The sequence below is a fragment of the Chenopodium quinoa genome, unplaced genomic scaffold (genome assembly GCF_001683475.1).
Source record: "Chenopodium quinoa cultivar QQ74 unplaced genomic scaffold, ASM168347v1, whole genome shotgun sequence".
NCBI classification, from domain to species: Eukaryota; Viridiplantae; Streptophyta; class Magnoliopsida; order Caryophyllales; family Amaranthaceae; genus Chenopodium; species Chenopodium quinoa.
The window spans coordinates 1-16,591 of NW_018745480.1; the positions used below are offsets into that span (position 1 = coordinate 1).

General features: G+C 29.2%; 5 protein-coding genes across 12 annotated transcripts; 4 read left to right on the forward strand and 1 right to left on the reverse strand.

The window, feature by feature from the left end:
- Window positions 1–1,048: 1,048 nt before the first annotated feature.
- On the reverse strand, window positions 1,049–2,658 carry LOC110715178. 5 transcript variants are annotated; one of them, XM_021893751.1, is made up of 6 exons: window positions 2,538–2,658; window positions 2,075–2,447; window positions 1,930–1,992; window positions 1,740–1,808; window positions 1,595–1,654; window positions 1,049–1,511 (listed from the first exon to the last, which is right to left on the reverse strand). In XM_021893751.1, exons 1-6 carry the CDS (start codon window positions 2,631–2,633, stop codon window positions 1,369–1,371), a joined length of 804 nt encoding a protein of 267 aa, XP_021749443.1. In that variant the 5' UTR covers window positions 2,634–2,658; the 3' UTR covers window positions 1,049–1,368. The 5 variants fall into 5 exon arrangements, with proteins under 5 accessions (XP_021749443.1, XP_021749442.1, XP_021749441.1 ...); XM_021893750.1 differs by having other exon boundaries at window positions 1,049–1,517; XM_021893749.1 differs by having other exon boundaries at window positions 1,595–1,660.
- A 5,990-nt stretch (window positions 2,659–8,648) lies between these two features.
- Window positions 8,649–11,556, forward strand: LOC110715176 (biorientation of chromosomes in cell division protein 1-like 1). 4 transcript variants are annotated; one of them, XM_021893745.1, is made up of 9 exons: window positions 8,649–8,964; window positions 9,828–9,920; window positions 10,032–10,094; window positions 10,255–10,335; window positions 10,414–10,490; window positions 10,568–10,621; window positions 10,738–10,830; window positions 10,950–11,042; window positions 11,169–11,448. In XM_021893745.1, the coding sequence occupies exons 1-9, from the start codon at window positions 8,948–8,950 to the stop codon at window positions 11,444–11,446; spliced, it is 849 nt and encodes a 282-aa protein (XP_021749437.1). In that variant the 5' UTR covers window positions 8,649–8,947; the 3' UTR covers window positions 11,447–11,448. The 4 variants fall into 4 exon arrangements, with proteins under 4 accessions (XP_021749437.1, XP_021749439.1, XP_021749436.1 ...); XM_021893744.1 differs by lacking the exon at window positions 8,649–8,964 and adding an exon at window positions 9,339–9,725; XM_021893747.1 differs by lacking the exon at window positions 9,828–9,920 and having other exon boundaries at window positions 8,651–8,964; window positions 11,169–11,556.
- On the forward strand, window positions 11,557–13,545 carry LOC110715174. Its single transcript, XM_021893742.1, has 6 exons — window positions 11,557–11,673; window positions 11,748–11,813; window positions 11,948–12,702; window positions 12,781–13,056; window positions 13,152–13,328; window positions 13,419–13,545. Exons 1-6 carry the CDS (start codon window positions 11,628–11,630, stop codon window positions 13,521–13,523), a joined length of 1,425 nt encoding a protein of 474 aa, XP_021749434.1. The 5' UTR covers window positions 11,557–11,627; the 3' UTR covers window positions 13,524–13,545.
- On the forward strand, window positions 13,517–15,136 carry LOC110715179. Its single transcript, XM_021893754.1, has 6 exons — window positions 13,517–13,792; window positions 13,875–13,937; window positions 14,059–14,127; window positions 14,207–14,272; window positions 14,350–14,494; window positions 14,794–15,136. The coding sequence occupies exons 1-6, from the start codon at window positions 13,654–13,656 to the stop codon at window positions 14,858–14,860; spliced, it is 549 nt and encodes a 182-aa protein (XP_021749446.1). The 5' UTR covers window positions 13,517–13,653; the 3' UTR covers window positions 14,861–15,136.
- On the forward strand, window positions 14,901–16,511 carry LOC110715175. The gene is made up of 7 exons (XM_021893743.1): window positions 14,901–14,994; window positions 15,088–15,222; window positions 15,310–15,469; window positions 15,572–15,700; window positions 15,776–15,919; window positions 16,034–16,234; window positions 16,334–16,511. Exons 1-7 carry the CDS (start codon window positions 14,921–14,923, stop codon window positions 16,445–16,447), a joined length of 957 nt encoding a protein of 318 aa, XP_021749435.1. The 5' UTR covers window positions 14,901–14,920; the 3' UTR covers window positions 16,448–16,511.
- Window positions 16,512–16,591: the final 80 nt, after the last annotated feature.

Genomic DNA, 16,591 nt, shown 5'->3' on the forward strand with positions numbered 1-16,591 from the left:
GTAGTTTTCTATTGTCAATTATATGAATTTTGTCTTCTATATGATTGACGCACAACAGAAAAAAATGTTGAGAAGTTGATACTGGGAAGAAGACCTGAACAAATTATATAATGTTATTGGACAATATATTGAAGGTAATTGAACATTTGTATTAACAAGAATTAATACCTGTTTATATCCAACAATGCTGTCAATTTTATTCAACTTCAGTTCATTGTCAATTCTTTCTATGAAGGCATTAATTCTTGTCTTCATTGATGATCCTTCTTGACAAACTCTATTTGTGCACATAATGTGTTGTTGAAATACAAACAAACATATAGAAGTTAAATGAATTTTTAGCAATTATTTATCATAGGAAAATAGAATCAATAATATAAAAAAAGAAGAAAGACTAACATGAAGCACTGTTGAGAAATAAATCTTGTTTCTCGGCTTTTTATGATTAAGAAACCTTGCCCATCCATCTATGACACAATTTGTCACTTCAACATCATCTCCAAGAGTTTTCATTTCATTTCTATTGATGAGATTCAAGCCATCATAGTATAAGAGTGCACTGCATTATGAACATTTAATAATATGAATGTGAACATATTTTTATAAAAGATATTAAACCTTAAGTTTAATTAGTGTAAGTAATTACCTTTCATCTTTTCCACCAAGAGCAAAGTCTACTGCAATTTGGTTCATGGCTTTCTCATCTTTAAACAGATCCTTGTACTTGACCAAGTAAGGAGATCGGAAAGCAGGAGGAATTGTTTTCTTTTCGCGTTTTGGTCTTGTTGTTCAATATAAAATATTGTTAAATTAAGAAAATTATGAGGAACATAAATGAACATTTGAGTGTATATAAATAAATTTGAAATTATACCTTTCAACCTTTTCCTTTTCAGTTTTTTCTTCTTTTCTGCAATTGACTTTTTCTTATCATCATTCCTGGTCATATTACATAACACAAATGTACATTTAGGTATATGAAAATGTTCATTATTATTTTTGAACATTTACTTAATATAAATAATGTACCTTTTTGTGACTTTGAGGATGAAGCAACAATCTTCTTGTTTTCACTGAAAAGTGAAACAATGTCAGTACATATTAATAAAATAAAAGCTTCTTATGTAACACCCTGAATCATTTTCAATTCATAAAATGAAAGATATTGATTTAACATAAACCTATTGATTTAACATAAACCATACATTCATATTACATATTCAACAAAATAATGTTCACACATACAATAGTTTGAGAAACACCAGTTTCAAGTTACAACACGATAGTAACATAAGTTAAATTGTTCCATCTAGATATTTTATCCTACACCATTACATAACCCTAATAGTAAGACATGTCTTCAGGATTTTACCCCTCCACTTTTTCATCATTTTTTTGTTTTTCAAAAACATCTTCCTTGTTTTGTTTTCCACCTCCAACTGTGTTTTTTGGATCATCACTTTTTTCACCACCATCTGACCTAGGGTCAGCATCAACCACTGAACCAGATCCTGCATCTAAGAAAAAATTTAATTAGATATAATATAATTTCTTTGTAAATGAACATTTGAGTATTTATAATTGAACATTATACCTGTTCTAGGCAATCCTTCATTATCTGACCTAGTGTCAGCATCAAATTTTGAACCAGTTGCTGCGTCTAACAAAATAATACAATTAATAATGAATATTTCTTGTTTGTAAATGAACATTTTACACTTTTTAATTGAACATTATACCAGTTCTAGAAAATTCTTCAATTCTTTGTTCTGAAGCTGCTGAAGTTTTACCCACATCCTTTTCTCCAGCTGTATTATAAATCATCATTTTGGAGATACACTAAGTTAATAGTATTTACACATAATAATTAGAAATGAACATTTCTACTTAAGTTTATGTACATTATTATTAAATATATGAACATATTACCATTTGTTGAAATTATTGGTTGTTCAATTATATCACCAAGTGTTGAAAAGGTGGGCCCTGTTTCTGTTTAGGACAATTTAGACCACAAATTTAGAATTTTTCATATAAAAATTAGGATATATAGTCTCTTTTAGTTAGAATTTACCAATGGCTGGAGAAGGTGGAGTCAACCCCAAGCTGAAAGCTTTTCTGATGTCATATTCTTGTTCTTTTTCCTTTCCCTTTTTGGTTAATTTCTTCCCAGTCATTTGCTTCTCAGTTGTTTGCTTTTCAGACCCTTGCATCAGATTCTTCTCAGCTTGTGCAAGTGCATTTAGGAAATCCTCACTGCCAAAGAATTCTTCATCTTGGCTTAGAATTGATGGTTCCCTAGCTACCACCTTTCCTAAAACTTCATCAACTTTTTTCACCAAGTCATTTCCAGGGAAGATATCCTTTGCCTTCACCAATTTTGAAGAAAGCTTTGACAGGTTTGAACAAGTTGTTTTTACCAGGGAAACAAAATCATCCATAAAAACCTATATGAATGAATATTAAAAATTATGCAGTTGAACATTTCAGATTATACAAATGAACATTTATGTTAACAAAAGTGATCATTTTATAACCTTAGGACTTTCTTCAACTTCTGCAGCAATCCTTGGTAGAATTTTCCCTCTCCCAAATCCCAATTCTAATTCAATCTTCAACCTCTCAAGAACCATGTCTCTATTCCATGCAGATATGATAGGAATTTTCTTGGAGGCCTTTTGTCTAACCTCTGAACTCTATCAAAATAGAACAACTACAAGAAAAAAAGAAACATGGAACAGAACATAAACAATAAAAAAAGTGCATTTATTTAAATTTAAATGAACATCTTGTATCTAAGAATATACCATCAGAAATTGAAGAGGGCCTTTGTAGAACCCCTTGCCTTGCTGCTTTCTCCAATCAAACATGACATTTGATAAGTGAGTCATATACAAACTGACACCAGTTCAAATTTTTTATGTTTTCTTTGTCCATCATAGAATAAAGAAATTTGAAATGGCATTGATTGTTTGATACACATTTCATCAAGCAGTTCACAGCCACTGCTAAAAAGTTAGTAATGAAATGTTCACTTGGTGGTCTGTTGTTGGTGAATTTATCATTTATGTATCCATTCACAATCTGCAAACAAAATGAACAAAACATTTATACTTTTGATCATTTAATGTATTTAAAATGAACATTTAAAACTGATCATACCTGACTCACTGATGGAGTTTTTCCTGACCATGATTTTCTCCATTTCTTCAGAAATTCTGCATACTCCTCACTAATTTTATCAGACTTTGGCTCAACAATTGGAATTTCTCCTGTAGGCAAGCCATAAACTACCCTAACATCCTCTACCTCAATTTCTATTTTTTCATTCTTTGGTAGTTCAAAACACTGGCTATTTTCTTCAAAACTTCCCAATAACCAGTTACAGAACTTTTGATCAAAGTTGAGGTAAAACTAATGTCAAGAAGTGATCCTAACCCTATATCAATAATTTGTTGTTTTTGGGTAGGTGTCATCTTTTTTATCCATGCAATGAACTTCACATGTCCTCCTCTCTTTGAAGATTTCTCTTCCTCAAATTCATCTTCCTGAATTTCCTCAACTTCATCAGTTTCTATTGCTTGAACCATTTCAGTTTTCATTTTCTTTTTTTTCTCCTTCAATCTTTCCTTCATCATACAGTACCATCTTTTGCTCCTCCTTTTCAACCTTTGCCTTCACTGAATTCCCTTTCTTTGCCTGTTTCTTCCTTGGCTTTACTTCTTCCTCTTCCTCCTCTTCCTCCACCTCATAATCATCCTCACTGACAGGCTCTTCTTCTGCTCTATAAACTGACTCTTCACTATCATCATCACTGTCAGTAGAACTTTCATCAGTAGGATCTTGAGAGGGTTCATCTGATGGTACTTCTTGTATTTTTTTCTCTTTCCAGCATTTCTCTTGGCAGGACTGACATCTGAAAATTAAATATATAATTTTGTTTAAGTATTGAAAATGTACAGTAAGCAAATGATAAAAATGAACAAAATTGTTTTCTCAAAATGATCATTCTATATATAGAAATTGAACATTTTATAATATATCATTATATACCTGCTTTTCTTTTGCCAGCAACCTTAGAAGTTTTCTTCACTTCTTCTAGAGTTTTTCTTTTTCCCACCTAATATATTGAAATTGAACATTAATGATATACCATCATAAAATGATCATTCTATACATTAAGATTGAACATTTACCCTTTTTTGCCTTGGTCTGGAGGATATTCAGCAGAAGAGCACCTGCCATTTTTTTTTATTGGAGTAGGTTGCTGGAGGTGGTGCATCAGCTTCCTTTTGAATAGGAAATTCCTTGTAGACATTCTTCTCTTCTGTCCTATTTTTTGCGGTTTCTTTAGCAGGTTCAACATCCTTCTTCAGGCTTCCCTTTTCAGATTCATCTAACAGAACATCTATTGTTTTTAAAAAAATTTATGTTAGTATATTGAAAGTGTAATATTTATTGTGTAACAGAAAAGTATTATGATTACCTTGGCTCCTTGTAATTCTACCACTTGGCACAACAACAAGGCTTTTGTTTTTGTTTTTCCTTGCAACCATTTTGTATCTTGTTTTCATTTTGGTTGACTGATCACTTTTTTGTGATGATGGAGCTGTCTCCTCACTAAGTTTTTGTGGAAACTTTATCATCATCTTGAATCTAGAAGATAAGTTTCATCCTCAAGTTGAACAAAATCAGGTGCAATTTGTGCTGCATATGAAATGATCAAATATAAAAGATTAAATAAACATTTATTAAATTGGATGACAAATGTTTACTATATACAATATAAATGAACATTTCAGGTAATGAATATGTACATTTTTCCACTATTTACCTTTCGGATCTGTTGTCTTTGTAGACTCATCTTCCACTGTTTTCTCTTTAGGGATTTTTCTCCTTTTCAGGCTCTTTTTTTTCCCTCTTGTCCTTCTATGAAAATTAATTAGTTAATATTTATATATTTTTTTAATCTTATTGAACATTCAATATTATGTAGATCCAATATGAACATTTTATGTAATAAAAAATGTACATTTATAAATTTTTACCTTCTACATTTTGTTGTCTTTGGAAAGACATCTTCCACAGTTTTGTCTTTAGGGCTTTCTCTTTTTCAGTCCCTTTTTTTCCTTCTTGTACTTCTATTAAAATTTATTTAGTTAAAATTTAATTTTTTTAATCTTATTGAATATTTAATATTATGCTTTTCCAATATGAACATTTTTTGTAATAAAAATGTACATTTTAAAATTTTTACCTTTTTCCACAGTTTTCTCTTCTATTGGCCCTTTTTCTTTCTTTTTTGCTTCACCTTTCAAAAGTAATAGTATTGTTAAAATTGATATTTATGACTATTAAACAAAAAATATTCAATAAATATGATCATTTACCTTTCCTGATTTCCTTGCTTGCCTTTTCCATTCTTTTGAGATTTCTCATAATTCTGATTGTCGATTCTTTGTACTTTCTGTAAATGTATGATATTAACTTTGAAATATATTCATTAATTGATTAAATTAATTCAATTATTTAAATTTAACATACTTTGGGTTTCTCTCTATGTCTAAATGTATTTCTTGCATCTTGTCCTTTAATGTTGTTATTCTTGAATCATCTTTGGGTTTTCTGATATTTCATTAAAAATATGTTTGAATTTACAATTTTGATTAGTAAATAAAAAAATGAACATATAACTTATATTACTATTGGCCATGAGCAAACTTTTTTGTACTGATTTTCAAATGAACATATTAGTCTATCTAAATTGAACATTTAAGTTTTCTTACTTTTGGCCAAGACTATTCTTTACTGGATTGCTTTGCACTTTTGGTTGAACTTCTTCTTGCTTGCTGAAATCAATATTAAGAAATACTTTAAATAAAAAATGCACATAAATTGTACATAAAATATACTGTTATAAAAATGAACATTTGTTTATATAAAATTGATCATTAGTATACCTTTCTTCCCTACTCTCTTTGTCAGTTGTGTTATGTGTAGCAGACACACTCTTAGTTGTTGCATTAGTAGCAGGAATGTTCTCACTTTGTTTCACTTAAAAAAAAACAGAATTATTTTATATAATATGATATTAAAGTATGAACTAATTTATACAATGAAGAAGATAATTAGTTATTTTGTATAAAGCTTTTATACCTTATTGTTTGATTTGTCTCTGGTGGTCTTGATTTTGACATAACAAATTTCACTCGAACCTTTTTTTTTTCACTAAAATTTTAAGAATTACCTAATAAGTTTGGTATATATATACAATGTACAATAATTGAATGTAAAAACAATTATTTTATACATATAAACTTACTTGTTTAAAGTGTATCTTTCATAACTATTACCATATTCATTTTGTTCTATAACCTTCTTTAGAGTTAATGGTTCAGATTTCCCATCTCTAAATTGAAGCAAGTGTATCACTCTAAATGGCACATCACTACATTATAAATTAATTACATGACATTAGTTTGAATGCATATCACTGAAATGATTATTATCATATTTATATATGTGCATGATGATTTAATGAAATGTATATTTGTTATTTAAATCTCAATGACTACTCAAATGAACAAATATACATATATGATCATAATTATATCTATAAATGAACATTATGAGTATCAAATATGATCATATACAATGATGTTTCAATGAAATGTACTTTTGTTTTTAAATCTCAATAAATACTCATATGAACAAATATAAATATATGATCATAACTATATCTATAAATGAACATTATGAGTATCAAATATGATCATATACAAATAACATATTAAACAAAGATAAAACCAATTTTATCAAATACAACTAGCATATTAGACATGAACATAATATATTCTGTAAATGACTAATTACCTTGGTAGTGGAGACATTGTTAAATCCGTACCAATTGACTTGTCAATATCTTTTAAAAGTTCCGGATCTACAATTGGATCATTTTGGCGGTTTTTTTTCAATTTGTCTACTCTTGACTGAAGAGGTACATCATCATCATCGTCTCTGTTTTATTTAATAAATTGTTAATGTTTTAGTTATTTTCAGTAAAATCTTAGAACAATTACTACAATCGCAAAAATTTTTAACAAAAATTAGGTTTTACAAATAAATTCGCTCTATAATTTTCATCGCAAGAATATGAACAAATTAGGTTTTACAAAAGTTAGGGTTCATACATTTCTTCAGAAATTTTCAACAAATTACTCGTCTGTGAAGTATTTTTCTCCAAAATCATACTACAATTGCAAAAAATTGAACAAAAATTAGGTTTCACACATAAAAATCGCACTATAATTGTCATCGAAAGAAAATGAACAAAATTACTTACTCTTTAGATACATTTTGCTCCGATTTTGCAGTTTCTTCTTTCATGTTCTTCTCTATAGTGGTTTTTTTGCAAAATCGCACTACAATCGCAACAAAATGAACAAAATTAAGGTTTCACACATAAAATTGCACTACAATCTCAAAAAATGAACAAAACTAACGAAATTACTTACTCTTTTTGTTGTGATTGTTTAATTTCTTCTCGAATATCAGACATTTGAAGCAATTTTGGAGTATTTTGAAGCAATTTTTCAGTGATTTAAATTGAAATTTGTTCCGATTCGTTGGGTTTGATGAGAGAGAAACTCTAGAGAAATGAAGAAGATGGTGTTTAGAGAGAGAGAATGATTTGAAATTGATTTTTTTTTTAATTTTTTTTATGTATATATATGTGGGGTAGGGGAAGTTAGTTATGCAGTTACTGTGGTTATTGTGGGGTGTGGGTAATTATTGTGGGTTAGTGGAGGGGGTGTGGGTAGTAACTCTAAACGCTGCGTTTAGAGGGAGTGTAGGTTGGGCTACCTACACTAGGGTCTAGTGTATACCAACAGCTAGGCACGAGCATAAAGATGATACAACGTTATTGGTAAAGCCCAAAATTATCTGTTGGTATACACTAGACCCTAGTGTAGGTAGCCCAACCTACACTCCCTCTAAACGCAGCGTTTAGAGTTACTACCCACACCCCCTCCACTAACCCACAATAATTACCCACTCCCCACAATAACCACAGTAACTGCATAACTAACTTCCCCTACCCCACATATATATACATAAAAAAAATAAAAAAAAAAAATCAATTTCAAATCATTCTCTCTCTCTAAACACCATCTTCTTCATTTCTCTAGAGTTTCTCTCTCATCAAACCCAACGAATCGGAACAAATTTCAATTTAAATCACTGAAAAATTGCTTCAAAATACTCCAAAATTGCTTCAAATGTCTGATATTCGATAAGAAATTAAACAATCACAACAAAAAGAGTAAGTAATTTCGTTAGTTTTGTTCATTTTTTGAGATTGTAGTGCAATTTTATGTGTGAAACCTTAATTTTGTTCATTTTGTTGCGATTGTAGTGCGATTTTGCAAAAAACCACTACAGAGAAGAACATGAAAGAAGAAACTGCAAAATCGGAGCAAAATGTATCTAAAGAGTAAGTAATTTTGTTCATTTTCTTTCGATGACAATTATAGTGCGATTTTATGTGTGAAACCTAATTTTTGTTCAATTTTTTGCAATTGTAGTATGATTTTTGGAGAAAAATACTTCACAGACGAGTAATTTGTTGAAAATTTCTGAAGAAATGTATGAACCCTAACTTTTGTAAAACCTAATTTGTTCATATTCTTGCGATGAAAATTATAGAGCGAATTTATTTGTAAAACCTAATTTTTGTTAAAATTTTTTGCGATTGTAGTAATTGTTCTAAGATTTTACTGAAAATAACTAAAACATTAACAATTTATTAAATAAAACAGAGACGATGATGATGATGTACCTCTTCAGTCAAGAGTAGACAAATTGAAAAAAAAACCGCCAAAATGATCCAATTGTAGATCCGGAACTTTTAAAAGATATTGACAAGTCAATTGGTACGGATTTAACAATGTCTCCACTACCAAGGTAATTAGTCATTTACAGAATATATTATGTTCATGTCTAATATGCTAGTTGTATTTGATAAAATTGGTTTTATCTTTGTTTAATATGTTATTTGTATATGATCATATTTGATACTCATAATGTTCATTTATAGATATAGTTATGATCATATTTGATACTCATAATGTTCATTTATAGATATAGTTATGATCATATATTTATATTTGTTCATATGAGTATTTATTGAGATTTAAAAACAAAAGTACATTTCATTGAAACATCATTGTATATGATCATATTTGATACTCATAATGTTCATTTATAGATATAATTATGATCATATATGTATATTTGTTCATTTGAGTAGTCATTGAGATTTAAATAACAAATATACATTTCATTAAATCATCATGCACATATATAAATATGATAATAATCATTTCAGTGATATGCATTCAAACTAATGTCATGTAATTAATTTATAATGTAGTGATGTGCCATTTAGAGTGATACACTTGCTTCAATTTAGAGATGGGAAATCTGAACCATTAACTCTAAAGAAGGTTATAGAACAAAATGAATATGGTAATAGTTATGAAAGATACACTTTAAACAAGTAAGTTTATATGTATAAAATAATTGTTTTTACATTCAATTATTGTACATTGTATATATATACCAAACTTATTAGGTAATTCTTAAAATTTTAGTGAAAAAAAAAAGGTTCGAGTGAAATTTGTTATGTCAAAATCAAGACCACCAGAGACAAATCAAACAATAAGGTATAAAAGCTTTTATACAAAATAACTAATTATCTTCTTCATTGTATAAATTAGTTCATACTTTAATATCATATTATATAAAATAATTCTGTTTTTTTTAAGTGAACAAAGTGAGAACATTCCTGCTACTAATGCAACAACTAAGAGTGTGTCTGCTACACATAACACAACTGACAAAGAGAGTAGGGATGAAAGGTATACTAATGATCAATTTTATATAAACAAATGTTCATTTTTATAACAGTATATTTTATGTACAATTTATGTGCATTTTTTATTTAAAGTATTTCTTAATATTGATTTCAGCAAGCAAGAAGAAGTTCAACCAAAAGTGCAAAGCAATCCAGTAAAGAATAGTCTTGGCCAAAAGTAAGAAAACTTAAATGTTCAATTTAGATAGACTATATGTTCATTTGAAAATCAGTACAAAAAAGTTTGCTCATGGCCAATAGTAATATAAGTTATATGTTCATTTTTTTATTTACTAATCAAAATTGTAAATTCAAACATATTTTTAATGAAATATCAGAAAACCCAAAGATGATTCAAGAATAACAACATTAAAGGACAAGATGCAAGAAATACATTTAGACATAGAGAGAAACCCAAAGTATGTTTAAATTTAAATAATTGAATTAATTTAATCAATTAATGAATATATTTCAAAGTTAATATCATACATTTACAGAAAGTACAAAGAATCGACAATCAGAATTATGAGAAATCTCAAAAGAATGGAAAAGGCAAGCAAGGAAATCAGGAAAGGTAAATGATCATATTTATTGAATATTTTTGTTTAATAGTCATAAATATCAATTTTAACAATACTATTACTTTTGAAGGTGAAGCAAAAAAGAAAGAAAAAGGGCCAATAGAAGAGAAAACTGTGGAAAAAGGTAAAAATTTTAAAATGTACATTTTTATTACAAAAAATGTTCATATTGGAAAAGCATAATATTAAATATTCAATAAGATTAAAAAAATTAAATTTTAACTAAATAAATTTTAATAGAAGTACAAGAAGGAAAAAAAGGGACTGAAAAAGAGAAAAGCCCTAAAGACAAAACTGTGGAAGATGTCTTTCCAAAGACAACAAATGTAGAAGGTAAAAATTTATAAATGTACATTTTTATTACATAAAATGTTCATATTGGATCTACATAATATTGAATGTTCAATAAGATTAAAAAAATATATAAATATTAACTAATTAAATTTTCATAGAAGGACAAGAGGGAAAAAAAGAGCCTGAAAAGGAGAAAATCCCTAAAGAGAAAACAGTGGAAGATGAGTCTACAAAGACAACAGATCCGAAAGGTAAATAGTGGAAAATGTACATATTCATTACCTGAAATGTTCATTTATATTGTATATAGTAAACATTTGTCATCCAATTTAATAAATGTTTATTTAATCTTTTATATTTGATCATTTCATATGCAGCACAAATTGCACCTGATTTTGTTCAAATTGAGGATGAAACTTATCTTCTAGATCAAGATGATGATAAAGTTTCCACAAAACTTAGTGAGGAGACAGCTCCATCATCACAAAAAAGTGATCAGTCAACCAAAATGAAAACAAGATACAAAATGGTTGCAAGGAAAAACAAAAACAAAAGCCTTGTTGTTGTGCCAAGTGGTAGAATTACAAGGAGCCAGGTAATCATAATACTTTTCTGTTACACAATAAATATTACACTTTCAAATATACTAACATAAATTTTTTTAAAAACAATAGATGTTCTGTTAGATGAATCTGAAAAGGGAAGCCTGAAGAAGGATGTTGAACCTGCTAAAGAAACCGCAAAAATAGGACAGAAGAGAAGAATGTCTACAAGGAATTTTCCTATTCAAAAGGAAGCTGATGCACCACCTCCAGCACCTACTCCAATAAAAAAAAATGGCAGGTGCTCCTGCTGAATATCCTCCAGACCAAGGCAAAAAGGGTAAATGTTCAATCTTAATGTATAGAATGATCATTTATGATGGTATATCATTAATGTTCAATTTCAATATATAGGTGGGAAAAAGAAAACTCTAGAAGAAGTGAAGAAAACTTCTAAGGTTGCTGGCAAAAGAAAAGCAGGTATATAATGATATATTATAAATGTTCAATTTCTATATATAGAATGATCATTTGAGAAAACAATTTTGTTCATTTTATCATTTGCTTACTGTACATTTTCAATACTTAAACAAAATTATATATTTAATTTTCAGATGTCAGTCCTGCCAAGAGAAATGCTGGAAAGAGAAAAAAAATACAAGAAGTACCATCAGATGAACCCTCTCAAGATCCTACTGATGAAAGTTCTACTGACAGTGATGATGATAGTGAAGAGTCAGTTTATAGAGCAGAAGAAGAGCCTGTCAGTGAGGATGATTATGAGGTGGAGGAAGAGGAGGAAGAGGAAGAAGTAAAGCCAAGGAAGAAACAGGCAAAGAAAGGGAATTCAGTGAAGGCAAAGGTTGAAAAGGAGGAGCAAAAGATGGTACTGTATGATGAAGGAAAGATTGAAGGTAGGAGAAAAAAGAAAATGAAAACTGAAATGGTTCAAGCAATAGAAACTGATGAAGTTGAGGAAATTCAGGAAGATGAATTTGAGGAAGAGAAATCTTCAAAGAGAGGAGGACATGTGAAGTTCATTGCATGGATAAAAAAGATGACACCTACCCAAAAACAACAAATTATTGATATAGGGTTAGGATCACTTCTTGACATTAGTTTACCTCAACTTGATCAAAAGTTCTGTAACTGGTTATTGGGAAGTTTTGAAGAAAATAGCCAGTGTTTTGAACTACCAAAGAATGAAAAAATAGAAATTGAGGTAGAGGATGTTAGGGTAGTTTATGGCTTGCCTACAGGAGAAATTCCAATTGTTGAGCCAAAGTCTGATAAAATTAGTGAGGAGTATGCAGAATTTCTGAAGAAATGGAGAAAATCATGGTCAGGAAAAACTCCATCAGTGAGTCAGGTATGATCAGTTTTAAATGTTCATTTTAAATACATTAAATGATCAAAAGTATAAATGTTTTGTTCATTTTGTTTGCAGATTGTGAATGGATACATAAATGATAAATTCACCAACAACAGACCACCAAGTGAACATTTCATTACTAACTTTTTAGCAGTGGCTGTGAACTGCTTGATGAAATGTGTATCAAACAATCAATGCCATTTCAAATTTCTTTATTCTATGATGGACAAAGAAAACATAAAAAATTTGAACTGGTGTCAGTTTGTATATGACTCACTTATCAAATGTCATGTTGATTGGAGAAAGCAGCAAGGCAAGGGGTTCTACAAAGGCCCTCTTCAATTTCTGATGGTATATTCTTAGATACAAGATGTTCATTTAAATTTAAATAAATGCACTTTTTTTTATTGTTTATGTTCTGTTCCATGTTTTCTTTTTTCTTGTAGTTGTTCTATTTTGATAGAGTTCAGAGGTTAGACAAAAGGCCTCCAAGAACAATTCCTATCATATCTGCATGGAATAGAGACATGGTTCTTGAGAGGTTGAAGATTGAATTAGAATTGGGATTTGGGAGAGGGAAAATTCTACCAAGGATTGCTGCAGAAGTTGAAGAAAGTCCTAAGGTTATAAAATGATCACTTTTGTTAACATAAATGTTCATTTGTATAATCTGAAATGTTCAACTGCATAATTTTTAATATTCATTCATATAGGTTTTTATGGATGATTTTGTTTCCCTGGTAAAAAACAACTTGTTCAAACCTGTCAAAGCTTTCTTCAAAATTGGTGAAGGCAAAGGATATCTTCCCTGGAAATGACTTGGTGAAAAAAGTTGATGAAGTTTTAGGAAAGGTGGTAGCTAGGGAACCATCAATTCTAAGCCAAGATGAAGAATTCTTTGGCAGTGAGGATTTCCTAAATGCACTTGCACAAGCTGAGAAGAATCTGATGCAAGGGTCTGAAAAGCAAACAACTGAGAAGCAAATGACTGGGAAGAAATTAACCAAAAAGGGAAAGGAAAAAGAACAAGAATATGACATCAGAAAAGCTTTCAGCTTGGGGTTGACTCCACCTTCTCCAGCCATTGGTAAATTCTAACTAAAAGAGACTATATATCCTAATTTTTATATGAAAAATTCTAAATTTGTGGTCTAAATTGTCCTAAACAGAAACAGGGCCCACCTTTTCAACACTTGGTGATATAATTGAACAACCAATAATTTCAACAAATGGTAATATGTTCATATATTTAATAATAATGTACATAAACTTAAGTAGAAATGTTCATTTCTAATTATTATGTGTAAATACTATTAACTTAGTGTATCTCCAAAATGATGATTTATAATACAGCTGGAGAAAAGGATGTGGGTAAAACTTCAGCAGCTTCAGAACAAAGAATTGAAGAATTTTCTAGAACTGGTATAATGTTCAATTAAAAAGTGTAAAATGTTCATTTACAAACAAGAAATATTCATTATTAATTGTATTATTTTGTTAGACGCAGCAACTGGTTCAAAATTTGATGCTGACACTAGGTCAGATAATGAAGGATTGCCTAGAACAGGTATAATGTTCAATTATAAATACTCAAATGTTCATTTACAAAGAAATTATATTATATCTAATTAAATTTTTTCTTAGATGCAGGATCTGGTTCAGTGGTTGATGCTGACCCTAGGTCAGATGGTGGTGAAAAAAGTGATGATCCAAAAAACACAGTTGGAGGTGGAAAACAAAACAAGGAAGATGTTTTTGAAAAAACAAAAAATGATGAAAAAGTGGAGGGGTAAAATCCTGAAGACATGTCTTACTATTAGGGTTATGTAATGGTGTAGGATAAAATATCTAGATGGAACAATTTAACTTATGTTACTATCGTGTTGTAACTTGAAACTGGTGTTTCTCAAACTATTGTATGTGTGAACATTATTTTGTTGAATATGTAATATGAATGTATGGTTTATGTTAAATCAATAGGTTTATGTTAAATCAATATCTTTCATTTTATGAATTGAAAATGATTCAGGGTGTTACATAAGAAGCTTTTATTTTATTAATATGTACTGACATTGTTTCACTTTTCAGTGAAAACAAGAAGATTGTTGCTTCATCCTCAAAAGTCACAAAAAGGTACATTATTTATATTAAGTAAATGTTCAAAAATAATAATGAACATTTTCATATACCTAAATGTACATTTGTGTTATGTAATATGACCAGGAATGATGATAAGAAAAAGTCAATTGCAGAAAAGAAGAAAAAAACTGAAAAGGAAAAGGTTGAAAGGTATAATTTCAAATTTATTTATATACACTCAAATGTTCATTTATGTTCCTCATAATTTTCTTAATTTAACAATATTTTATATTGAACAACAAGACCAAAACGCGAAAAGAAAACAATTCCTCCTGCTTTCCGATCTCCTTACTTGGTCAAGTACAAGGATCTGTTTAAAGATGAGAAAGCCATGAACCAAATTGCAGTAGACTTTGCTCTTGGTGGAAAAGATGAAAGGTAATTACTTACACTAATTAAACTTAAGGTTTAATATCTTTTATAAAAATATGTTCACATTCATATTATTAAATGTTCATAATGCAGTGCACTCTTATACTATGATGGCTTGAATCTCATCAATAGAAATGAAATGAAAACTCTTGGAGATGATGTTGAAGTGACAAATTGTGTCATAGATGGATGGGCAAGGTTTCTTAATCATAAAAAGCCGAGAAACAAGATTTATTTCTCAACAGTGCTTCATGTTAGTCTTTCTTCTTTTTTTATATTATTGATTCTATTTTCCTATGATAAATAATTGCTAAAAATTCATTTAACTTCTATATGTTTGTTTGTATTTCAACAGCACATTATGTGCACAAATAGAGTTTGTCAAGAAGGATCATCAATGAAGACAAGAATTAATGCCTTCATAGAAAGAATTGACAATGAACTGAAGTTGAATAAAATTGACAGCATTGTTGGATATAAACAGGTATTAATTCTTGTTTAATACAAATGTTCAATTACCTTCAATATATTGTCCAATAACATTATATAATTTGTTCAGGTCTTCTTCCCAGTATCAACTTCTCAACATTTTTTTCTGTTGTGCGTCAATCATATAGAAGACAAAATTCATATAATTGACAATAGAAAACTACCAAAAAAGGTATCAGTCCAAGCAAAATATGAAGAACAACCAAAAATGATGGTGAGATAATATGTTCATTTATAGTTGACTACATGATCAATTATATTTTATTAATTGTTCATGTCTTCATCACAATACAAACTTCTAAACAATTTTTACTCTTTTTTCTATCAGTTAAAAGGATTGGCAGAGTACATGAAACACCTTGGATATCAAGATGCAAAAAGAATTGAAGACTACACAGTTGTTTTGGAAAAGATGAAATGGCGTAGCAACAATGACTATACAAACTGTGGAGTTTACATTATGAAGCATATGGAAACCTTCACTGCTGATCCTAATGAGAGCTGGATTTGTGATTTAAAACCAAACAATGTAAGAGTTATAAATGATCAATTATTTAAGATATAATATTCATTTATGAAACAGTAAAGATTGTTTAATTAAAATTTGACAATTCATTTTGTTCAACAGGTGGAACAAATTAGAAATCTAAGGCTCCAATACACAGCAGAACTGATGTTATTTGAAGAAAACACTGAATCAAGAGCAAATAGAAGGAAAGCTAGAAAATTTGCAACTTTGTAGTTTCAAATGTTCATTTACAACTATGTATATGTTCATTTCTTATATATGACTATTTTTTTTTTTTTAGAAGTAGACTTATGGATTTTATTTTAATATTATTGTAATTGATATTTCATTTTAATCTTTGAATGAAAGTTTTTTATA

Coding starts and splice junctions, on each gene's coding strand:
- LOC110715178 (XM_021893748.1), bottom strand. CDS start 2,633: ATGGTTCTTGAGAGGTTGAAGATTGAATTAGAATTGGGATTTGGGAGA. Junction 1,809..1,929: donor ACCAATAATTTCAACAAATG/GTAATATGTTCA, acceptor TTTATAATACAG/CTGGAGAAAAGGATGTGGGT. Junction 1,518..1,594: donor TGAAGGATTGCCTAGAACAG/GTATAATGTTCA, acceptor ATTTTTTCTTAG/ATGCAGGATCTGGTTCAGTG.
- LOC110715176 (XM_021893744.1), top strand. CDS start 9,685: ATGTCAAAATCAAGACCACCAGAGACAAATCAAACAATAAG. Junction 10,095..10,254: donor AAGAATAGTCTTGGCCAAAA/GTAAGAAAACTT, acceptor ATGAAATATCAG/AAAACCCAAAGATGATTCAA. Junction 10,491..10,567: donor AAGCAAGGAAATCAGGAAAG/GTAAATGATCAT, acceptor TTACTTTTGAAG/GTGAAGCAAAAAAGAAAGAA.
- LOC110715174 (XM_021893742.1), top strand. CDS start 11,628: ATGGCAGGTGCTCCTGCTGAATATCCTCCAGACCAAGGCAAAAAGG. Junction 11,674..11,747: donor TCCAGACCAAGGCAAAAAGG/GTAAATGTTCAA, acceptor TTCAATATATAG/GTGGGAAAAAGAAAACTCTA. Junction 13,057..13,151: donor GCCCTCTTCAATTTCTGATG/GTATATTCTTAG, acceptor TTTTTCTTGTAG/TTGTTCTATTTTGATAGAGT.
- LOC110715179 (XM_021893754.1), top strand. CDS start 13,654: ATGCAAGGGTCTGAAAAGCAAACAACTGAGAAGCAAATGACTGGGAAG. Junction 13,938..14,058: donor ACCAATAATTTCAACAAATG/GTAATATGTTCA, acceptor TTTATAATACAG/CTGGAGAAAAGGATGTGGGT. Junction 14,273..14,349: donor TGAAGGATTGCCTAGAACAG/GTATAATGTTCA, acceptor ATTTTTTCTTAG/ATGCAGGATCTGGTTCAGTG.
- LOC110715175 (XM_021893743.1), top strand. CDS start 14,921: ATGACCAGGAATGATGATAAGAAAAAGTCAATTGCAGAAAAGAAGAAA. Junction 14,995..15,087: donor GAAAAGGAAAAGGTTGAAAG/GTATAATTTCAA, acceptor TTGAACAACAAG/ACCAAAACGCGAAAAGAAAA. Junction 15,920..16,033: donor AAGAACAACCAAAAATGATG/GTGAGATAATAT, acceptor TTTTTCTATCAG/TTAAAAGGATTGGCAGAGTA.